Consider the following 25855-nt stretch of genomic DNA (forward strand, 5'->3'; position numbering starts at 1 on the left):
CACAAAAAATGAGAAAATATTCCATGTTTATGAATTAGAAGAATCAACATAGTTAAAATGGCTATATTACCTACAGCAATCTATAAATGTAATGCAATCCCAATTAAAATTCTAATGTCATTTTTTAAAGAACTAGAACAAAAATCACCAGATTTGTGGGGAACCATAAAAAGCCCTGCATAGCCAAAGCAATCCTGAGAAAAAGAATGAAGCCAGAGGTATCACACCATCTGACTTCAAACTATACTACAGAGCCATGATAATCAAAACAGCGCGGTATTGCCCTGGCCGGTTGGCTCAGCGGTAGAGCGTCGGCCTAGCGTGCGGAGGACCCAGGTTCGATTCCGGCCAGGGCACACAGGAGAAGTGCCCATTTGCTTCTCCACCCCTCCACCGCGCTTTCCTCTCTGTCTCTCTCCTCCCCTCCCGCAGCCAAGGCTCCATTGGAGCAAAGATGGCCCGGGCGCTGGGGATGGCTCTGTGGCCTCTGCCCCAGGCGCTAGAGTGGCTCTGGTCGCAACATGGCGACGCCCAGGATGGGCAGAGCATCACCCCCTGGTGGGCAGAGCGTCGCCCCATGGTGGGCGTGCCGGGTGGATCCTGGTCGGGCGCATGCGGGAGTCTGTCTGACTGTCTCTCCCTGTTTCCAGCTTCAGAAAAAATGAAAAACAAAACAAAACAAAAAAAACAGCGCGGTATTGGCAGAAAAACAGACACTCAGACCAATGGAACAGAATTTGAGAGCCATAAATAAAAACCACATATATATGGACAATTTGATAAAGGAGCCAAAAACACACAATGGAGAAAAGAAAACCTCTTCAGTAAAGGGTACTGGGAAAATTGGAAAGCACATGCAAAAGAATGAAACTTGACTACAGTTTGTCCCCCTGCAAAAAAACTAATTCCAATGAATCAAAGACCTAAATATAAGATCTGAAACAATAAATTACATAGAAGAAAACATAGCCACTAAACTCATGGACCTTGGCCATAGAGAACGTTTTATGAATTTGACCCCAAAGGCAAGGGAAGTAAAGGAAAAAATAAAGAAATGGGACTATATTAAACTAAAAGTCTCTGCACAGCAAAAGAAACCAAGGACAAAACAAAAAAGCAGCCAACACAGTGGGAGATATTTGCAAAATACAGCTTTAATAAGGGTTTAGTGTCCAAAATATAAATATATAAAGAACTCACAAAGCTCATTAACAAACAAGCAAACAATCTTATGTAATTGAAAATTTGCCTTGGCTCGTTGGCTCAGTGGTAGAGCATCGGCCCAGTGTGTGGAAGTCCTGGGTTCGATTCCTGGACAGGGCACACAGGAGAAGCGCCCATCTGCTTCTCCACCCCTCCCCCTCTCCTTCCTCTCTGTCTCTCTCTTCCCTTCCCACAGCCAAGGCTCCATTGGAGCAAAGTTGGCCCGGGCGCTGAGGATGGCTCTGTGGCCTCTGCCTCAGGCACTAGAATGGCTCTGGTTGCAGCAAAGCAACACTCCAGATGGGCAGAGCATCGCCCCCAGGTGGGCATGCTGGGTGGATCCTGGTTGGGTACATGTGGGAGTCTGTCTGACTGCCTCCCTGCTTCTAGCTTCAGAAAAATATCCCCCCCCCCAATGGGGAGAGGACCTGAACAGATACTTCTTTCAAGTGCTCATCTTCACTAGCTATTAGAGAAATGTGAATCAAGGCTATAATGAAATGCCATCTCAGCCTTTTGATTGGCTGTTATCAACAATACAGGTAATAACAAGTGTTGGAGAGGCTGTGGAGAAAAAGGAACCCTCACTCACTGCTGGTGGGAATGTAAACTGGTACACTTATTATAGAAGACCGTACGGTGGTTCCTCTGGAAATTAAGACTAGAGCTACCATATGACCCGGCAATCCCTCTAATCAGTATCAACTTAAAATACTGGAAAACATTAACATGCAAGGACACACGTGCCCCCATGTTCATCACAGCATTACTCACAGTGGCCAAGACATGGAAACAATAAAGATGTACCTAGATATAGTATTGGAAAAAGAAGAAGTACATATATACAATGGAATACTGTCAGCCATAAAAATGATAATATATTGTCATTTATGACAACATGGATGGAGCTTGAGAATATTATGCTAAGTAAAATAAGTTAACCAGAAAAATCTAAGAACTGTATGATTTCATATATAGGTGAAATATAAAACTGAGACCCATAGACAAAAGTGAAGGAGGTGGGTGGGCAGAAGGGATTACAGGGGTCAAATAACAGTGAGGAAAATGATTTGACTTTGGGTGATGGGCACATAACCCAATGAAAAGTCAAATACTACAGAGATGTTTACCCGAAACCTATGTGTTCTTGTGGACCAAAGTCACCCCATTAAATTTAATTTCTAAATAAAAAAATGCAAAAGCACATATAGATGGCCAACAGACATATGAAATATTTTCAGCGTCACTAATTATCAAGGAGATGCACATTGAAAGCACAATGTATCATCCAATAAGTTAAACAAAAAATGATGAGTCTTCCTGAAAAAGAAGAACACACAATGTAGTATCACCTACCATACAGCAGAATGGTTATCATCATTAAATGAACAGACAAGAAGTGTTGGCGAGGATGTGGAGAAAAGGGAAATTTTGCACGCCGTTGGTGGGAATGCAGAATGAAGCAGCCACTGTGGAAAGCAGTATGGAGTTACCACAAAAAAATAAGAAATGGAGCTTCCTTTTGATCCAGTGATCTCATTCCTGAGAATATATCCTAAGAATCTCAAAAGCACGGATTCCAAAGCGTATGTGCATCCCTATGTTCATTGCATCCCTATGTTCACTGCATCCCTATGTTCACTGCATCCCTATGTTCATTGCAGCATTATTTCCAGTACCAAGACCTAGAATCAGCCAAGTGCTCACCTGTAGTAAGTGGGTTAAACAAGCTCTAGGACATTTACACAATGGAACACTATTCATCCATGAAAGAGAAAAAGAATCTTACCTTTTGCAACAGCGTGGATGGAACTGAAGAGTATCACACGACGTGAAATAAGCCAGTCAAAGACAAGCATCATATGATCTCACGTACATGTGACATCTAATGAAAATACAAACTGATGAATGAAATAGAAACAGAGGAATGGACACAGGGAACAGACTGACAGCTGTCCGAGAGGAGGAAAGAGTGAACTGGATAAAAGAAGGTGAAGGAATCAGCCAAAAAACCACACACATAACACACAGACGCACAAAAGTGCGGTGATGTCTGGAGAGAGGGCAGGCCGGATGGCGGTGGGCAGAGGGGGTCGTGGGGACGGAGAGGGACGGTGCTGGGCAGCGGGCGCACGCTGCAGTGAACTGATGGTGGTCTGTTGAATTTCGCACTTGAAACCTGTATTGTTTTGTGAGTAAATGTCATCCCAATAAATTCAGTAAAAAAGTACATGGTGCTAGGAAAGCCCCATGAAAAGAATAAAACTAGACTTCTGTTTATCTCCATATACAAAAATCAACTCAAAATGTATTAAAAGACCTAAATATAAGATCTGAAACAAGAAATTACACAGAAGAAAAATAAGTTATAAACTTATGGATCTTGGTCTTAGAGGGGATTATAGAATTTGACCCCAAAGGCAAGGAAAGTAAAGGCAAAAATAAATGAATGGGACTGTATCAAACTAAAAAGCTTCTGCACACAATAAATATGTCAACAAAACAAAAGGTACCCAACCAAATACAAGAAGACATTTGCAAACAACAAGTCTGACAATGTGTTAATAACCAGAATATATAAAGAACTCATACAACTCAACACTAAAAGAATCAAATAATCCAATTAAAAAATAGGTGAAGACCTGAACAGACACTTCTCCTGAGAAGACATACAAATGGCCAACAGAGATATAAAAAGATGTTCAACTTCACTGGCTACTAAAGAAATGCAAATCAAAACTACAATGAGATACCACCTCACATCTGATAGAATGAATGGCTGTTATCAACAAGACAGGTAAAAACAAGTGTTGGAGAGGCTGTGAAGAAAAAGGAACCCTCATTCACTGTGGGTGGGAATGTAAACTGGCACAGCCACTATAGAAAACAGAATGCAGGTTTTTCAAACAATTAAGAATAGAGTTACCATATAACCCAGCAATCTCTCTTCTGGATATCTACCCCCAAATTTGAAAACATTTATTCGCAAAGATTTATGCACTCTGTGTTCTTTGCAGCATTGTTCACAGTGGCCAAGACATGAAAACAATCCAAGTGTCCTTCCATAGAGACTGGATAAAGAAGAGGTGGTACATATATACAAGGGAGTACCACTCAGCCATAAGAAATGATGACATAGTGACATTTACGACAACATGGATGGACCTTAGAACATTATACAAGTGAAATTAGTAAATCAGGAAAAGCTAAGAACCGTATGATTTCAGATAGGTGAGATATAAAACTGAGACTCATGGATATAGACAGAAGTGAAGTAGTTAGCAACGGGAGGGGTTTTTAGGGCCAAGGTTGGAGGGAGGGAAGTAAGAGTGACAAATATATGATGAAGGAATATGATTTGACTCTGGATGATGGTACACAACACAATCAACAGTTCAAATACTATGAGTGTTTACCTAAAACCTATGTACTCTTATTGATCAATGTCACCCAGTAAAGTTTCTGAATAAAACAAAACAAAACAAAATTACCAAATGACCCAGCAATACTTCTACTGGACATCTACCCAAAAAACTTGAAAACATTGGTATGCAAAAACACGTGCACCCCCATGTTCATCGCAGCACTGTTCACAGTGGCCAAGACATGGAAACAATCAAAGTGCCCCTTGACAGAGGACTGGATAGAGAAGAGGTGGTGCATAGCTACCGGGGAGCACCACTCAGTCATGAGAAAGGAATAAATACTGATGTTTCAACAACATAGACGAGCGAATCTTGAGAATGTCATGCTAAGCAAAATAAGACAGAAAGAAAAAGTCAAGAACTGATAGATTTCCCTCATATGTGGAACATAAAACTGAAGCAACAAATGTACAAACAAGATAAACAAACAAACAAACAAAACCTCATGGACAGAGACAACAGCATGTTGGTGACCAAAGGAAAGGGGTGGGAAGGAATAAAGGATCTGAGGTATCAAATACATGGTGGTAAAAAGAGATTTTAGTTTGGGTGCTGAACACACCATTCCATGTGCCAATGGTGTATCATAGAATTGTATATGTGATACCCATATAATTTTATTAACCAATGTCAACTCAATAAATTTAATTTAAAAAGTTAGATGCTTCATTCATGTGGCTCATAACACATCCAATTCAGATGGAATACATTTAATTTTGGATATAAAATTCCTGATGCCTCAGTTGTAAAAACTCAAACCCAAAAGGTGATCATAAACTTTGAAGAACTAAATGAGTATATACATATGACAAAAGTACATTTTTGATATATCTGGGCTCCAGGTTTGTAGTCTATAAAATGGAACTCTTATTTGAGTATTAAATATGATGTATAAGTGACTATCTCAGTATCTAATAAAGAGAAAATAATGCATGTTGAATAAACTCAAATACTGAGTTAATGAATGATGAAGTAATTCAGTCTCAATCATCTTCATTTACATTTATACCCTCCAATTTCATATTCTAATTACTATTAATTTTAGCACTCAATAATTCACTGCATGATGTACAATAATTCACTGTATTTTATCTCCTACAAAAGTCAAATACTCATCATAGACAAGGGCTGCTTTATTTCACTGATATGTTTTTCATTCTGCACTACATTTGCCATGCCAATTGCTATATTTGCAATTTGAGACTAATTATGCAAACAAAGAAAGATCAGAGGTCATTGATTTCTTTACTTCCTTTCCTCATCAACCAATCAATTAATCAATAAAATAAATCTCTTTGAAGGCACAACTGCGTTCTAGGAACAAAGAAAACTGACAGGAGTTTCCATGGGAGATGTAAGCATGGTCCTTTTAGGCTGTTAACAGCAGTTTTTGCGTCTGAAGGTATGTGGTAGAGAACAATTGTTAAGTATAGATGGGGTGGGGCAAAAGTTGTTTGTATGAAGACTAATACAGTAATGAATAACAAGGCAAGAACTGAGTCAGTGTTGCACATACTCACAGTTGTATGCCCACCTCTGCCCCTTTCCAGAGGTGGACTAAGGTGGGTGGAGGCCCGGAGTGCAGAAGAAAATACTGGGCCTCTTATAAAAAAGAGAGAGGCAGGAAAAATGAAAATACATGTTAACCATATTTTTAAATAAATAAAAAATATCATGTACTATTAATGTTAAAATTGCACTTATGAAACCAAACTTGGTGCCATTAGAAAAAAGTGTCCAGTTGGGGTTTTGCGGGGCCCTTCAGAAGTTGGGGCCCAGGGTGTGCGCCTGGTGTGCCCGCTGTTAGACCCACCTCTGCCCCTTCCTGCATGCAGACCATCCAGATTGCAGGGCCTAAAAAAACCTATTGGAATAGTTGAGACCTAGTTAATAGGATGAAGAAATCATCCTATTTATAGGTACCTATAACTAAAGTTTTGGGTAATAGACAAAATATGATTAAAATTGTGTTAGAAGAGTATTATTAAGGCACTGATATCCTGAGAACGATCAAAGCAAGACAGACCGTATATCTCTTTCAGGAAGACTGAAGAGCCACAGCACTTCAGGGTCCCATTGACCATGATGGCTATGCGGTCACCCAGGATGTCCGCTTCGTCCATGTGGTGGGTGGTCACTAGGATGGTGCGATTGTGTTTGTACTGTTGAAGGAGGTCCCAGGCGATTCTTTTTGAGAGGGGGTCCATGCCAGCTGATGGTTCTTCGAGTATCACCACCTGCAGACCGGAAGAACAGTCCCATGACCACCAATACTTGAAGCCCAACTACTTGGAGGATGATTCACTATTTGAGGGGAACATACTGAAACTAAGAGACAAAGCCTAGCGGTAAAAACTATTTTAAAATATTTAAAAACGAATATTTGAAAATATTTAAGAAACTATTTTAAAAATTCTGCATTTAACATTGGCCCCAACAGTACACTGATAACCCCTCTGATTACCATGGGCAGCATTCCCTTAAGATTCTTCTCAGCTCTCAGGTCCTTGTCATCTGAGCTTTCTGGACCAGCTGGCGGGGACTGTTTGTGTTGCGCATGCGCAGGCGCACGCCCCACCCCGCCCCTCCCCGTTCTCTCTGTAATACCTCGGAGTCCCCTATCAGCGCTATCAGGAGGGAGAGTTTGCGCTTCGTCCCTTCACTCAGCAACTTTGACAGTGTGTCGCGGTCCTCTTGCAGGTTAAAAGTAGAAAGCATATGGTCAATTTCCACAGGCAACATCTTTGGACATTTTCTTTTTACCTAGACAGAGAAGCCATACTTTACATAATGCATCCCAACTGTACCCTCAGGAAATTTCTAGATCATAACATCTATCTACAGGGGTGGGCAAAGCCAGGCTCACAGTCACGAGTATGTGAAACAGTTTATTCCTGCAGTGTTACCTATTCATTACACTGGGGAGCAACATTTTTGTTGCATCCACAAAAACACTTGTTCTTACCTAATTCGAGTGTACTGATCTCAAATCTGACATTAGTTTTTCTCTTTAAGCTACAGTTTTTTTGCAATTCAAGATTTTAGGTTTTCATCTTATTGTAAAATTTTCAACATTTAGTTTAACATAATGAAGTGGAATGTCTTCTTGGGCATCATCTTTGTGAAAATATAATAATTTACATAAAGCATCAGAATTTGTTTACATTTTTGAAATGGAACATATTAAAACTTATTTTAATAATAAAATTTGCGCAAAACTTATTTAAATTCTATTCAGGCAAAAATTTGTGTTTGTAGCTCTCACGTTTATGTACTTGTTCAGGACAATCTCGTTTGATGCTGCAGCAGTAGTCTGCTCATCACTAACAGCTCCAAGATTTTTGGGAAACTTATCAAGGTGACTGTTTAGGAAGTGAATCTCTTTTTTTTTTAATCTTATTTTTATTAATTTTAATGCAGTGACATTGATAAATCAGGGTACATATGTTCCGAGAAAACATCTCCAGATTATTTTGACCTTTGATTATGCTACATACCCCTCACTCAAAGTCAAATCATCCTCTGTCACTTTCTATCTGGTTTTCTTTGTGCCCCTACCCTCCCCCCACTCCCTCCCTCTTCTTCCTCGCCCTTCCCCACCCCTCCACCCCACGCCCTGTTACCATCACATTCTTGTCCATGTCTCTAAGTCTCATTTTTATGTCCCATCTATGCATTGGTTCATATAGTTCTTAGTTTTTTTTCTAATTTACTTATTTCACTCCGTATAATGTTATCAAGGTCCATCCGTGTTATTGTAAATGATCCGATGTCATCATTTCTTATGGCTGAGTAGTATTCCATAGTATATATGTACCACAGGAAGTGAATCTTAATGCTCATGTTACATCCAATGTCTCAGAAAGCCAACAGCATCCTTTGAACCAGAAGTTCATAGTTTTCTGCTTTTTTGTTGCCAAGGAAGTTCTCTGTGACTGCCACAAAAGGCTGCCATGCTGCTTTCTCCTCCTTACTCGTCTTCCTGGCAAATTCTTCATCATGTATGAGGGTTCATATTTGAGGTCCATTGAATACACCTGCTTTTATCTTCTCAAAAGACAAGGCAGGAAAAGCAGAAATAATGTTGAAAGCATCCACTTTCTCTATTCAAAGCCTAAACAAACTGCTTCATTAAGCCAAGTTGGATGTGAAGTGGGGGAAAATGATCCTGTCTGTATTAACTACAGGTTCATTCACAATATTTTGCATCCCTACTTCCAGAGCTTCATGTTTCAGCCACTCCTCCTGTGTCCAGTGTTTCTCCTGAGCTTGGCTGTCTCACAAACACAGAAAGCAAGGATACTTCGTGAAACCTCTCGTTGTCCTAGCAGAAAATTTACCATTTTAAGATCCATACAAATGATCAACTTATGTTTCTCATACTTCAGAAAGTCGAGGACAATTTTTATGTCATTATAATCTTCTCGCAGATGAGTTGAATAACCATTTGGAACCACTGCATAAACATTACTGTTGTGTAGGAGAACACATTTCAGACTCTGTTTAGAGCTGTCAAGAAATAGCCGCCATTCTGTTGGACTGTAAGTGGTAACACCTAGCTGGCTGAGAAGACTACTGATATCATGACAGTAAACAAAGTGTTTGTCTTCGGAAAAAAAGTCCACAAAAATTTGTTCACGCTTCCTGAAATGGGATACTTTAGCTGACCTGTGAAGTACATTCTTTTCTTGAAGCCTTTAGACTAATTAGCTGCTTTCTTTGATAGGCCCAAATCTCTTACTAAGTCATTCAATTCAGGTTGGCTAAACTGCTGAGGGGTTAATGATTGCTTGGCATCAGAAGAAGACCCTTCAGATTCTACAACCATTTCCTCATGCGTCTTATCAAAATACACTTGATCATCATGTTCACTTTCTTCATCCTTAGAAGAAATAAAACCATTGAAAATTGCAACCGGGAGTGTCTCTGAGTGTGGGATAGGTCATATTGCTGAAGGAATATTAGGATATGCGATCATATGCTGTTTTTTCTTGCCGATGCCCTTTGTATGGATCAGACAGAAATAACAGTCACTGCTGTGGTCCTTAGGTTCACGCCAAACCATGGGAATACCAAAAGGCATTCCTTTGCGCTTTCCTTTTGTCCAGTCATGAAGCATTTCCTCACAATTATGACACACAATATGAGGAGCCCAATTCTTGTCTTGATCGCCAAGGGGAACTTGAAAATAGGCAATATATGCACGTGTCACAAATGATGAAATATTATGCCTTTGACGTTGAAGTGTGTAACAGCCACATATATAACAGAAGGTGTCAGGGCTATTCTTACATTTACGCCTACTTGAAGAAGCCATGATTCAATCTTAAAACAAAATAAGAGGGTGTTTTTATCACATAATAATTTTTTACATTTAAAAACAACTACAATTATGTAAAAGTGATGTTTGTAAAACATTAATTGCCTTGTGGTCATGTTCAATCCAAGAGTCGTTGCCCTTTAACTCCAATTTAAAAACCAATGCATGCTATTATTAATTGTAATGAAAAGAAATTAAAATTGCATAAAAACTATATAGCATGCACCAATAAACGGATTTCAGATTTGGAATCAGCAATGCAGAAATATATAGAAACAGTTCTAAAACCTCATGCAACAGAAAATGAAAAAAATTTGTTCCTCAGTGTTATTGTAGTACATGTATTTATTTCATTACAACTGTAACCATATTTTTCTCCATTTAGAAATGAAGTCTTTTGCAACTATGTCCTTAGAACATTTCACGCCAGTTCTATTCTTGTATCAGCTACCTAATGTCTTTTCCCCTTTGTCTTCCTCTATGTCTAAAGGAGTTTCTAAAAAATTAATATTCAGAATTGATAAAGATACTTGAACTCAGGAATAAAAGGAGAAAACATATCTCTAGCTTCCAGGTATGACAGAGTCAACATACACCTTTTCCTCCCCACTGAACTCCATTAAGACCTAAAGAACTAGAACAAATAAACCACAGCAGGTGTATCAAGAACATAGGAACTGATGGCATTGACTTAGGAACAGTAGAGACTGTTTGCCGTGCTGTCATCTTGAACCCATCTTTATGTATATATTTTAATTCTCTATCATTTATTTAATTCCATACCTTTTTCCGTTTGAGGACCCTGTAATAGACTTGTCGTGGCTGGACTGCGACAACTGGTGCCCATACGTGTGGCTATCAAAAAAGGGAAAGTGGAGAGGTAATGGAACTCCCCAGAAGTGAGCACACGGAATGTGCAAGAAGACAAGATGGCGCTGGAGTAGGCGGACGTACCAACTTCCACCTCCCAGAACCAAAGTGGATTACAAACTAATTTTAAGAACCATCATCTGGAAAAACCAACTTTAGACTAAACTAAGAGGACTCTTCAACCAAGAACACTGAAGAAGCCACACTGAGACTGGTAGGAAAAGCAGAAATGAGGAGAGGGCTGCCCAGCTCCCCGGAGCGAACAGCAGCCGGGAGAGGCTCGTGTGGCAGGGAGTGAGTTTAGCAGAGAGAGCAAAGTCCTGAGTCCCAGGTACAAAGCCCCAGCCTGCAGCCCCAGAGCCTAGAAGAGGCGTATGGACAGTATTTAGCTGGAAACAAGACAGGATACTGTTTGTGAGAAAGAGACTGATTTCTTAGACCCAGGATTCTTCTTAAAGGGACTGCGCAGAAAACCTCTATCACAACCACTCACCTAGGGCTCCAGGGGACGAGGAGAAGGAGAGGTCCAGACTAGCAGGAAGAAAGTGTAATCTAGGAGGCACAGAGAGAAACATTTTGAGAGACAGCCACCCTAACCTCTGGGACGAGTCACTCCACAAATCTGAAGTGAATATTTCCCCTGGGAACAGCAATACCAGCAAAGGGAAGCAGGACACCAGCCAAACAAGTTCTCTATGGCACTTGGAGCAGAGCCGCTTAGAAGGAGGGAGTTTTCGGGACTACAGTAGTGAGTGTTAGGGTCTGAGCTGCAGTGCCCACACCCCACACGGCTGAGGGCTCGCTGGAGGGTGGGTGGCGGTGGGATGCAGGATGCGGAAGTGCGGTTCTGTCAGCAAGGGCAGAAGCCGGTTGGCCACCACTGAGGCCCAGGTGTGAGCTCAGTCTTGCTTGGCTGGGGAGGAGGAGACGTGAAAAAATGGTCAAGCCCAGTTACAGCCTGCCTGCAATCCAGCCTGCGGAAGAAGGGCGGAAACCCCGGAAGGGGTGAAGACCTTCCCTTGAGCAAGGGTGCAGGAGCACAGCCTTGCCCCGCCTATGGAACGGAGGCTTGTGGCCTGACTTGGGAGCCGGCTCCTCCCGTGGGAGTGGAGCCAAAAGCCCAGAACAGGCAGAGTCCCACTACTGAGTGTGGACATGCAGTCCCGCCCGGCCTGTGGAGCCAAGGCTTGCAGCCGTCCCACGAGTGCGCTCCTCCTGCAAGGTGGGGCGAAAGCTCAAAATCAGGCAGAGACCCACAGCTGAGCAAAGGTGTTCACCCCTGCCCTCAGGACCGAGCATAATGCCACCTGCGGGGGCGGGCGAAGGCCAATGCCACCGAAGCTTGTACACCCGAGCACGTGATCACAGCCACTCCTGTGAAAGAGAGGCGGAAACCACAGCAACAGCCCCAGTGGGCAGGCACCGGCAACACCCATACCCAAATGCCCTAGGCAGCAACAGCAGAGGGGGTGGAGGGCCTGCAGACAGACCACACCTAGGGAACACAGAGGCTACACCCAGTGGACTCCAGTGGCCAAAATCTTCTTTTACACAGAAAATGAGAAGGCAGAGAAATGCAACACAAATGAACCAAGAGAAATCCCCAGAAAAGGACCTGAATGAGTCAGATATAACCAAATTACCAGATGCAGAGTTTAAAATAATGATTGTTAGGATGCTCAAAGATATTAGAAAAATAGATGGTCATTACGAATACCTATCTTTTTTTTCCTTTTTTTCTTTATTCATTTTTAGAGAGGAGAGAGAGGGGGAGAGAGAGACAGAGAGAGAGAAGGGGGGAGGAACTGGAAGCATCAACTCCCATATGTGCCTTGACCAGGCAAGCCCAGGGTTTTGAACCGGTCATTATGAACACCTAAATAAAGAGATAGCAAATATAAAAAAGGACATTGAAATAATAAAAAAGAATCAGTCAGAAATGACAAATACAATATCAGAAATGAAGAACACAATGGAAGGAATTAACAGCAGGATGGATGAACTGAGAATCGAATCAGTGAGTTAGAGGACAAGATAAATAAAGGCATGGAAGCAGAGCAGAAAAAAGAAAAGAGACTCAAAAAGTCTGAGGAAACTCTAAGAGAGCTCTGTGACAACATGAAGAGAAATAACATCCGCATCATAGGGGTTCCTGAAGAAGAGGAGAAAGTACAAGGGATAGAGACTTTGTTCAAACATAGCTGAAAACTTCCTTCAATTAAGGCAGGAAAACATCTCACAAGTTCAAGAAGCACAGAGAACTCCATTAAAGAGAAACCCAAAGAAATCTATACCAAGACATATCATAATTAAAATACCAAAGCTAAGTGATAAAGAGAAAATATTAAAAGCTGCTAGACAAAAAAAGACTATCACCTACAAAGAAGCCCCCATAAGGATGAATTCTAACTTCTCAACAGAAACACTTGAGGCCAGAAGAGAATGGTAAGAAATATTCAAAGTAATGCAGAACAAGAGCCTACAACCAAGACTACTTTATCCAGCAAGGCTATTGTTTAAAATGGAAGGAGAAATAAAAAACTTTCCAGACAAAAAAAAAACAAAAACCTCAAGAAATTCACTACAACCAAACCAAGGCTGCAAGAAATGCTAAGGGGCCTGTTGTAAACAGATCAAAGGAGAAAAAGAATATAGCAAAATAGGAATACAGAATAAAATGGCAATAAACAATTACATATCAATAATAACCTTAAATGTAAATGAATTAAATGATTCGATCAAAAGACATAGGGTAACTGCGTGGATAAGAAAACAGGGGCCTGACCTGTGGTGGCGCATCGACCTGGAAATGCTGAGGTCGCTGGTTCGAAACCCTGGGCTTGCCTGGTCAAGGCACATATGGGAGTTGATGCTTCCAGATCCTCCACCCTTCTCTCTCTCTGTTTCTCTCTCTCCCTCTCTCTCTCCTCTCTAAAAATGAATAAATAAAATTAAATTAAAAAAAAAGAAAACAGGACCTTTACATATGCTGTCTACAAGAGACACACCTTAAAACAAAAGATGCACATAGACTGAAGATAAAAGAATAGAAAAAAAAAATATTTCACACAAATGGAAATGAAAAAAAAAACTGGGGTAGCAATACTTATATCAGACAAAATGGACTTTAAAACAAAGACTATAGTAAGAGATAAAGAAGGTCACTACATAATGATAAAGGGAGCAATCCAACAGGAAGATATAACCATTATAAATATCTATGCACCTAATATAGGAGCACCTAAATATATAAAGCAGACTTTGATGGATTTAAAAGTCAAGATCAATAGCAATACTATAATAGTAGGGATTTCAATACCCCACTAACATCACTAGATAGATCCTCAAGAAAGAAAATTAACAAAGAAACAGCTGACTTAAAGGACATACTAGAGCAACTCGATTTAATAGATATTTTCAGAACCTTTCACTTTATTTTTTTTATTATTTATTTATTTTTGTATTTTTCTGAAGCTGGAAACGGGGATAGACAGACTTCCGCATGCGCCCGACCGGGATCCACCCGGCATGCCCATCAGGTGGCGACGCTCTGCCCACCAGGGGGCAATGCTCTGCCCCTCCAGGGCATCGCTCTGCCGTGACCAGAGCCATTCTAGCGCCTGGGGCAGAGGCCAAGGAACCATCCCCAGCGCTCGGGCCATCCTTGCTCCAATGGAGCCTCGCTGCGGGAGGGGAAGAGAGAGACAGAGAGGAAGGAGAGGGGGAGGGGTGGAGAAGCAGATGGGCGCCTCTCCTGTGTGCCCTGGCCGGGAATTGAACCCGGGACTTCTGCATGCCAGGCCGATGCTCTACCACTGAGCCAACCAGCCAGGGCCAAAACCTTTCACTTTAAAGCAGCAGAATATACATTCTTTTCAAGTGCTCATGGTACATTTTCTAGGATAGACCACATGTTAGGGCACAAAAACGGTCTCAACAAATTTAAGAAGATTGAAATCATATCAAGCACTTTCTCTGATCACAATGGCATGAAACTAGAAATCAGCCACAACAGAAAAACTGAAAAATACTCAAAACACTTGGAAACTAAATAGCATGTTATTAAATAATGATTGGGTTAACAATGAGATCAAAGAAGAAATTAAAAAATTTATAGAAACGAATGATAACAAGCATACATCAACTCAAAATATATGAGACACAGCAGAAGCAGTCCTGAGAGGGAAGTTCATAGCATTATAGACATACCTTAAGAAGCTAGAAAAAGCTCAAATAAACAACTTGACCCTGTATCTAAAAGAACTAGAAAAAGAACAGCAAGTAAAGCCCAGAGCTAGTAAAAGGAAGGAAATAATAAAGATCTGAGCAGAAATAAATGACATAGAGGCTAAAGAAACAATACAGAGGATCAATGAAACCAGGAGTTGGTTCTTTGAAAAGGTAAAGAAGATTGATGAACCTTTAACCAGACTCACCAAGAAAAAAAGAGAGAGGACTCAAATAAATAAAATTAGAAATGAGAGTGGAGAAATAACTGACAGAAGAGAAATACAAAATATTGTAAGAAAATACTACGAAGAACTGTACACCAAAAAACTAGACAACCTAGATGAAATGGAAAAATTCCTTGAAACATATAATCTTCCAAAAATTAATCTGGAAGAATCAGAAAACCTAAACACACCAATTACAACAAATGAGATTGAAACAGTTATCAAAAAACTCCCAAAAAAGAAAAGTCCTGGGCCTGATGGCTTCACAAGTGAATTCTACCAAATATTCAAAGAACTAACTCCTATCCTTCTCAAGCTATTTCAAAAAATTCAAGAGGAAGGAAGACTTCCAAGCTCCTTTTATGAGGCGAGTATAATTCTGATTCCAAAACCAGGCAAAGACAGCACAAAGAAAGAAAACTATAGGCCAATATCCCTGATGGATTTAGATGCTAAAATCCTCAACAAAATATTAGCAAAACTGGATCCAGAAATATATAAAAAAAATCATACACCATGATCAAGTGGGATTTATTCTTGGGAGGCAAGGCTGGTACAATATTCACAAATCAATCAATGTGATTCACCACATAAACAAAAGGAAGGAGAAAAACCACACAATAATTTCAATAGATGCAGAAAAAGCATTTGATAAAATCCAGCACTCATTCATGATCAAAACTCTCAGCAAAGTGGGAATACAGGGAAAATACCTCAACAGGATAAAGGCCATCTATGACAAACCCCATCATACTCAATGGGCAAAAATTAAAAAGCTATCCCCTTAAGATCAGGAACAAGGCAGGGGTGCCCCCTTTCACCACTCTTATTCAACATAGTTCTGGAAGTCCTAGCTACAGCAATCAGACAAGAAAAAGAAATAAAAGGCATCCAAATTGGAAAAGAAGAAGTAAAACTATCATTATTTGCAGATGATATGATATTGTATATAGAAAACCCTAAAGTCTCAGTCAAAAAACTACTAGACCTGATAAATGAATTCATCAAGATGGCAGGATATAAAATTAATACTCAGAAGTCAGAGGCATTTTTATACACTAACAATGAATGGTCAGAAAGAGAAATTAAGGAAGCAATCCCCTTTACCACTGCAACCAAAAAAATAGAGTACCTAGGAATAAATTTAACCAGGGAGATTAAAGACTTGTACTTGGAAAATTATAAAACATTGATAAAAGAAATCAGGGAAGATACAAACAAGTGGAAGCATAGACTGTGCTCACGGTTAGGAAGAATAAACATCCTTAAAATGTCTATATTACCCAAAGCAATTTATAAATTCAATGCAATACCGATTAAAATATCAATGACTTACTTCAAAGATATAGAACACATATTCCAAAAATTTATATGGAACCAAAAGAGGACATGAATAGCCTCAGCAATCTTGAAAAGGAAGAATAAAGTGGGTGGTATCATACTTCCGGATATCAAGTTATACTACAAGGCCATTGTACGCAAAACAGCCTGGTACTGGCATAAGAACAGGCATATAGATCAATGGAACAGAACTGAGAACCCAGAAATAAACCCACACTTTTATGGACAATTGATATTTGACAAAGGAGGTAAGAGCATACAATGGAGTAAAGACAGCCTCTTCAACAAATGGTGTTGGGAAAATTGGACAGCTACCTGCAAAAAAATGAAACTAAACCACCAACTTACCCCATTCACAAAAATAAACTCAAAATGGATAAAAGACTTAAATGTAAGCCGTAAAACCATAAGCATCTTAGAAGAAAACATAGGTACTAAGCTCTCTGACATCTCTTGAAGCAATATATTTGCTGATTTATCTCCACGGGCAAGTGAAATAAAAGACAGGATAAACGAATGGGACTCTATCAAACTAAAAAGCTTCTGCACAGCTAAAGACAATAAGAACAGAATAAAAAGACAAGCTACACAATGGGAGAATACATTTTACAATGCGTCTGATAAAGGGTTAATAACCAAAATTTATAAAGAACTTGTAAAAACTCAATGCCAGAAAGACAAACAATCCAATCCAAAAATGGGCAAAAGAAATGAATAGACACTTCTCCAAAGAGGATATACAGATGGCCAATAGGCATATGAAAAAAATGCTCAACATCACTAATCATTAGAGAAATGCAAATTAAAACCACAATGAGATATCATCTCACACTGGTCAGAATGGCACTCATCAACAAAACAACACAGAATAATTGCTGGTGAGGATGTGGAGAAAAGGGAACCCTCCTGCACTGCTGGTGGGAATGCAGACTGGTGCAGCCTCTGTGGAAAACAGTATGGAGATTCCTCAAGAAATTAAAAATCAAACTGCCTTTTGACCCAGCTATACCACTTTTAGGAATATACCCCAAGAACACTATGGCACTGTTTGAAAAGAAGAAATGCACCCCCATGTTTATGGCAGCATTGTTCACAATAGCGAAGATCTGGAAACAGCCCAAGTGTCCGTCAGTGGACGAGTGGATTAAAAAGCTTTGGTACATATATGCTATGGAATATTACTCAGCCATAAGAAATGATGACATCGGATCATTTACAACAACATGGATGGACCTTGATAACATCATACGGAGCGAAATAAGTAAATCAGAAAAAACTAAGAACTATATGATTCTCTACATAGATGGGACATAAAAATGAGACTCAGAGACATGGACAAGGGTGTGGGGGGAAGGAGAGGGAGGGGGTTGGGAGAGGGGAGGGTCACAAAGAAAACCAGATAGAAGGTGATGGAAGACAATGGGACTTTGGGTGATGGGAATGCAGCATAATCAAATGTCAAAATAACCTAAAGATGTTTTCTCTGAACATATGTACCCTGATTTATCAATGTCACCCCATTATAATTAAAAAAAAAGTGCACAGGAACCAGAAGGGCTGTTGAGGTGGCTGCTTTTCCCTCGTGTGCATCCCCTCGCCTGAACTCGAGCAATCCCAAACGGGGAAACGTACAGTGCTGCCAACTGTACATTTGACTGAGACGAAGGAGAAACCCACTGGTTTTGTTTTGAGGAGTGGAAATGGGAAAACTTCTAAAGTTCTGAAAAAGTGGGGGAAGGCCAACCCCACTTCCTTCCCTGATCTTATGTGGCCCAGCCTGTGGGTGGTCCCGGGGGAGACACGTCCCAGGGGAGGGACCGGCCAGATTGGGACCCAAAGTGCGGAGGGAGATGAACTTGCTGAGGTCAGAGCAACCGTGCTTCCAAGAAGATGGGCCCAACTGCTTTTCACATCCTCTCTGTCCTCTGCCACTGGCATGTCACAGTCATGGAAGGGGGTTGTTTCTGGCGTGGGGACTGATACAAGAATCCTGGGGAAATGGAATACACTGAGAAGGTAACAGGAGAGAGGAACAGGAAAGTGACCAAGTTATTTTTCAGCTCATGTATTTACCCCATCATTTGCATACCTGGATAGGATCCTTATTAGAATACCAAACTTCAAAAATGATACCAATGAGTATACCTCTACCCAAGTGTGAACTGACCAGCGGGTAACACGGGCAGGGGAGAAACTGAAAAGCACAGCAAAGACTTGGAAACAGACCCGGGAACCATAGCCCACAGATAAGATATAAATAAGACTTAGGGTGTCAGAAGGTATTGTTGAAACATCCAGGATAAAATAGAAAAATCAATTGCTACACAAAGAGTGACAAAAATCTTATCCTATATAGAAGAGACAATCAACAGGTATCTCTAAGAGGATGGCACAGGTGCTGGAATAAACACAGAAAGTATCAAAATATAGAAAAAGAAACTATCTGAAAACTTACAACTAAAAAAATCTATAAGCAAAATAAGCAGCTCATTTGACTTACTTAATAGTAAAATAGAAATGACAGAGAAAAAGGTCAGTGAATTTGAAGACAGATAAATAGAAATTATACAATCGGAACAACAGACAGAAAAATGATGAAGAAAAATGAATAAAACCCAAGGACTTTTGGGACAACAACCAAATATCTAACATTCATGTCACTGTAGTTTCAGAAAGAGAGAAGAGTATGTGGCTTAAATAATATTTAAAGAAATAATGACAGAAAACTTCTCAGGTTTGGCAAAAAGATACAAATCTACAGATTGAAAAAGTTGATTGAATTTGATCCAGATAAACTCTAAGAAATTCACACCAGACAAATCATAAGCAAACTGCTGAAATGTAAAGACAAACTCTTGGCAGCATTCAGAGAAAAAATGATGAATATTTACTAGATGTATGCACATTTAGGATTGTTTTTTCTTTATGAAATGGTTCTCTTATCAACATGTAATGCCCCTGTTTTTTTCTCTGGTAATTTTCTTTAGGGGAACAATTCAGATGACTTTGAATTTCTTATTATAAATGGTGTCCAGAAAGCAGGAGAACAACATTCTTAAGTGCTGAAGGTGTCTATGTCAAGTAAAAATATTCTTGAGGAAATATGGTGAATTAGACACTCTCAAGTGAAGGAAAACTAAGAGACTTTGTAGCCATGAGTATTGATGTAAATAGACTGATATAAAATGTTTCTCAAACAGAAATGATACAGGATAATTTGAAACAGTGAATAATGACAGTACAACAGAAATGGAGACTCAGGGACATAGATCAAAGTGAAGTGGTTACCAAGGGGAGGGGGATTTGGGGGAGGGGAAGGTTGTAAAGAGGGACAAATATAAGGTGATGAAAAATGATTTGACTTTGGGTGATGGGTATACAACATAATCAACAGTTCAAGTGCTATAGAAATGTTTATCCAAAATCTATGCACTCTTCTTATTGATCAATGTAACCCGGTTAAATTGAATTTTCAAAAAAAAAAAGTTATAATCACTATTGCTTTCTTTTAATTTTTTAACTTACTTTTATTTTTTAGTGAGAGAGAGAGAGAGGGAAGGAGGAACAGACAGACAGGAAGGTAGAGAGAAATGAGAAGCATCAATTCATAGTTGTGGCACCTTAGTTGTTCAGTGATTGCTTCTCATATGTGCCTTGACCTGGGGACTCCAGCCGTGTCAATGACGCTGAAGCCAGTGACCTTGGGCTCAAGCCTGAGACCTTGGGCTTCAAGCCAGTGACCACTGGGTCATGTCCATGATCCCATGCTTAAGCTGGCAACCCCGTGCTCAAGCTGGTTAGCCCGCGCTCAAGCTGTCGACCTTGGGGTTTCAAACCTGGGTGCTCAGCATCCCAGGTTGACGCTCTGTCCACTGCGCCACTGCCTGCTCAGGCTAACAATTACTTTCTTAGGGTTTTTAAAAATGTTAGGTGATTTTAAGCATTTTCAGTATATGGAGGTGTCATTTGTGACAACTGTAGCCTAAAGGAGGACAGAACCTATAGTGTGGTCGGTCAGGTTTCTGTGCTCAAAACAAAATTAAAAACTGTTGATTCTAAATAACTGAAAAGCTATGTCTGTAATTTGTAATCCTTAGATTACAAATATAAATATACTAAAGAGCTAATAAAAATTACAATAAATAAATGAAATGAAATATTAAAAAATGTTCAATTAACCGAAAATAGGACAGCAAAGAGAAAACAGAGGGGAAAAGCAGTAAGAAAAACAGAAAAGACATAATAAAAGTGACACATTTCAATTTAAATATAAATGGTGGAGTGAGAGATACTCCCCATCTCTCTTCTTGAAATTTCAACAAACTGAACAACATTTCGATAGAGTTTCTTCTGTGGAGGGTCCAGTAAAGCCCACTCCTCCAGGGTAAAGTTCACAGCCACACCCTCAAAGGTTGCCGAGTCCATGCCTCAGTTTCCGACTCCCTCCCCCCTGGCAGTGCAGGCCACACCACAGAGGCAATGTTGCAGCCACCAGAGGCCTCAGTAGATGTGAGAGTGCCCGGACTGTGGCAGAAGCCAGGAGCCACCACCAAGCAGTTCATGCCATCCACGCCCTTCTGTTCGGTTCTTTTTTAAAGTTTCGGTCTCTTTGACAAAGTACTTGTTTTTATTTATTTTTTTATTTAAGATTTTATTTGTTGATATTAGAGCGAGAAGAGGCAGGGGGAGCGAGAAGTATCAACGCTCAGCTGCTTCATGTTAGCTGTTCAGTGGTTGCCTCTCGTGTGCGCCTTGACCGGGCGAGCCCAGGGTATTGAACCGGTGACGCTATATCCTCTGCACCATCACAGGTCAGGCATCAAGTATTGATACTTGTTTTGTTCATCATTTTTTCTCAGTTCATTATATTGCTTATCAGTATTTCCTCAACTCTTGTTGAGTGTTTTCAGAACTTCAAGTTTGAATACTCTTATTGTCATTTAACTCCAAAGTGTCCTTGTGACTGATACTGTTTTCTGGAGAGTTTTCATTTTGTTTTTGAATTGTGTCTCTTTTTTGGTTATTTTTGGTATTAGTTTTTCTTTGTCTAGACTCTAGATCAGTGGTTCTCAACCTTTCTAATGCTGTGACCCCGCAATACAGTTCCTCATGTTGTGGTGACCCCAAACCAAAAAATAATTTTGGTGGCTACTTCATAACTGTAATTTTGCTACAGTTATGATTCGGAATGTAAATACCTGATCATTATGTATTTTCCGATGGCTTCAGGCGACCCTGCAAGGGTCGCGACCCACAGGTTGAGAACCGCTGCTCTAGATTGTGTTTGAGAGTGTATTGCACTTGCAAGAGGCTTTCCTATGATTTTCCGGTAGGGGTGCTGGATTACAAGCTTTAGCTCTGTGAAACCCCCGGCTGACCTCTGCTGGGGTCCACTGTGATGCAGCCACCATGACGGTGTGGCACGAGTGAGGGCTTTATGGCTTTTTCCGCTTTTCTCCTGGAACGGCAATCCCGGGCCTCCCCATAGTTCTCCTGGTGTCCCAAAAGAACAAGAAACAGACAGAGAGTACCCGTTTTTCAGGGGAAATAGTTGATCTGCAGTTATTTCTTGGGTACGTCGCTGTTACTCTTGGCACACGAGGGGAGGGGTTGAGATCGGGAGGCTGGGGGCTGCACGAGGGGGGGGGGTGAGATCGGGAGGCTGGGGCTGCACTTTGTGTTGCTCTGTCTCTGTCCCCAGCGCAGGCAGCTGGCAGACCGTGGGGATGCCCGCAGGGTCCTCGAGCTCTGTCTCTGCCCTGTCCCTGCAGCGGCTGCTGCTTTTGTTCAGCAGTGTTGTGAGTGTGCTCCCAACCTCTCCAGTCCTCCCAGCAGAGGAAGACCCAGAGACTGGGTTTCACCCTTCTCCAGAGCCCCTGCAGACAAACCCCAGACAGACCAGGTGTGTCCCCTCTGCGGAACCCCACTGTGAGTGCTTCTTGTCTTCTGCACCCCTGTCTCTATCCTTCCCACCGTCCATCAATCCAATGAGCAGATCTTTCAGGCAAACCTGTGACCCCAGCTGGGTTTCCTTCACTGAGTTACAGCTGCTCAACTTGTTGAAATTTCAAGGGGCGAGATCAAAGGTATCTCACACTGCCATTACTCTGACACAATCATGTCCTTGTTTTTTTGAGAGTCGCCTTGGAAGAAGGTGATCTGACTGCAGTGAGGCCCAACAGGGGCTCTCAACCAGAGCCCAAGCCCAGACACAAGCAAAGAGCAACTCCGCTCTTTAATAGATGTGTTAGCTCACAACGGGTCACAGTTGTGAGTGCAGCACGTAAAACTTTAAAATGTGTGAGAAAATGCAGAATAAAATCGTCATGTCCTGGTGTTGGGCACAGAGTCTAGAAAAGACGGCAAAAGCAGGATCCATTAAGAACATGTGATAAATTGAATAAAAATATAAAAACAAGATACAGTTTGGGAAAAATGTTTCTAATGTACATGTCAAACAAACGACATGTATCTGGATTATATAAAGAACTCTCAAAAATTTAATAAGAAATGAATAATCCAAACTAAAAATAGACACAGGCCTCAACAAATATTTTATCAGGGAGTATAAAAATGGCAGATAAGCACATGAAAGATGATGTATACTGTTCTCTATTCACAAAGTGCAATTTAAAACAATGGCTAGACACAAGTACATACTGATTAGAATGGTTAACATTTTAAAAAAGTGTTGACAATTCCATGTTTTGGCGATGACATGGGCGATGTCATTCTCATACATTGCTGGTGGGAGCGTGAGACACCACTGCCACTCTGGAGGGCTGTGTGGCAGTGTCTGACGAAGTTAAACAAATACTTGTGAGGGAGCAATTCTACTCTGAGAGACACAAAACTTATGTTCACACAGCAAAAAGCTGTACATAAAATTCAGTTTCACTCATACTCACCAAAGCCTGGAAACAAACAAACCAATATTCCTCAGCAGGTGTGCTGTGTTCTATCCAAACATGAACTGCTACTCAGCGGGTGTGCTGTGTTCTATCCAAACATGAACTGCTACTCAGCGGGTGTGCTGTGTTCTATCCAAACATGAACTGCTACTCAGCAGGTGTGCTGTGTTCTATCCAAACATGAACTGCTACTCAGCGAGTGTGCTGTGTTCTATCCAAACATGAACTGCTACTCAGCGGGTGTGCTGTGTTCTATCCAAACATGAACTGCTACTCAGCGAGTGTGCTGTGTTCTATCCAAACATGAACTGCTACTCAGCGGGTGTGCTGTGTTCTATCCAAACATGAACTGCTACTCAGCGGGTGTGCTGTGTTCTATCCAAACATGACCTGCTACTCAGCGGGTGTGCTGTGTTCTATCCAAACGTGAACTGCTACTCAGCGGGTGTGCTGTGTTCTATCCAAACATGAACTGCTACTCAGCGGGTGTGCTGTGTTCTATCCAAACATGAACTGCTACTCAGCGGGTGTGCTGTGTTCTATCCAAACATGAACTGCTACTCAGCGGGTGTGCTGTGTTCTATCCAAACATGACCTGCTACTCAGCGGGTGTGCTGTGTTCTATCCAAACATGACCTGCTACTCAGCGGGTGTGCTGTGTTCTATCCAAACATGAACTGCTACTCAGCAGGTGTGCTGTGTTCTATCCAAACGTGAACTGCTACTCAGCGGGTGTGCTGTGTTCTATCCAAACATGAACTGCTACTCAGCGGGTGTGCTGTGTTACATCCAAACATGAACTGCTACTCAGCAGGTGTGCTGTGTTACATCCAAACATGAACTGCTACTCAGCAGGTGTGCTGTGTTCTATCCAAATATGAACTGCTACTCAGCGGGTGTGCTGTGTTCTATCCAAACGTGAACTGCTACTCAGCAGGTGTGCTGTGTTACATCCAAACATGAACTACTACTATTCAGCAGAAATGGACCTGAAACGCATTATGCTCAATGTAAGCAGCTAATCTCTAAAGGTTACATAGTACATGGTTCCATTTATATAATTTCTTAACAGACACAAAAGTAGTGATGAAAGAGACCAGAGGTTAGCAGGCGGAAGAGATGGAACACAGAGAAGGAGACTGAGGGAGGAAGTGCTTAGACCAGGGGTAGTCAACCTTCTTATACCTACCTCCCACTTCTGTATCTCTGTTAGTAGTAAGATTTTTCTAACCGCCCACCAGTTCCACAGTAATGGTGATTTATAAAGTAGGAAAATAACTTTACTTTATAAAATTTATAAAGGAGAGTTACAGCATGTTAAAACATATAATAATAATTACTTGCCAAGTACTTTATGTCGGATTTTTGCTAAGTTTGGCAGAATAAATCTTTATAAAACAACTTACTCTAGTTAAATCTATCTTTTTATTTATACTTTGGTTGCTCTGCTACGGCCCACCATGAAAGCTGGAGTGCCCCCTAGGGGGTGGTAGGGACCAGGCTGACCACCACTGGTCTAGACTGATGAAACTACTGTGTCTTGGTTGTGGTGTTGGTTAAATGTGTTAAAATTCATGGTTCTGTCAATCAAAAGAGAAAAGTTAAATTTGCTGTATAATTAAAGCAAATCTCTGACTCACCTTAAAGTAGAAATAAAGGTGTTCTGATAGTGTCAAGTTATTAAACAACAAGTCCTGCTGTGGACAGAAGTCTAGGTTTTTTTGAATATCAGTCATGTTCTTTGAGATGTCATAGCCATTGATATAGGCCTCTCCCGCGGTTGGAAGGTAGCGACCTAAGGAAAACAGGAGACGCTGCAGAGGTTGCGCTTTGATCAGAACATGGCAGGACTCTGCAAACAAGCATCTCAAATTCAGTGTGCTCGAGGTTACTCAGGAGAAAGCACTGTCCCCTGCAGAACAGTTCCCTAAAACAGCAAGTTACTTCTGGGTGGTGGAATTAGCTATGTCTTTTAATTCTCTTTCCTTTTCTTTTTTGCTAATATATACTAATTTTTTGCACATCAATATGGGTTATATTGGCAATAAAAACATATAAGTATGTTGCTATATTCCCATTTATTGGCACTGAAATCACCTGTCACCCTGTATGTGAACCATATTAGGTACTGTGCACAGCTATGAAAAACATAAAGATCTAGAATATAAAATGTTTGTCCATATGAATTTTAAATAATAATAACCAGTCCAAATTTTGTGGGAAACTATTTGGTAATATGTAAAAAAGAAATTAAATAACCATTTAAACCCTATAAATCATTTATTCTATTTTAAAATACACTTTATAAAATGCGTTATAGGTGACATATAA

The 25855-nt window shown here is 40.7% G+C and overlaps 1 protein-coding gene across 1 annotated transcript in view; it reads right to left on the minus strand.

The window, feature by feature from the left end:
* LOC136404364 (phospholipid-transporting ATPase ABCA3-like) overlaps positions 1-25855 on the minus strand; it is a 152484-nt gene that overhangs the window by 61334 nt on the left and 65295 nt on the right. Inside the window, exons 13-15 of the mRNA XM_066383682.1 lie at positions 25165-25295; positions 7236-7391; positions 6655-6865 (exon numbers count right to left, since the gene is read on the minus strand). Coding sequence (XP_066239779.1) covers positions 6655-6865; positions 7236-7391; positions 25165-25295 — 498 coding nt within the window. The remainder of the gene's footprint in view (positions 1-6654; positions 6866-7235; positions 7392-25164; positions 25296-25855) is intronic.

This window comes from Saccopteryx leptura, chromosome 4 (genome assembly GCF_036850995.1).
Source record: "Saccopteryx leptura isolate mSacLep1 chromosome 4, mSacLep1_pri_phased_curated, whole genome shotgun sequence".
Taxonomy (NCBI): Eukaryota; Metazoa; Chordata; class Mammalia; order Chiroptera; family Emballonuridae; genus Saccopteryx; species Saccopteryx leptura.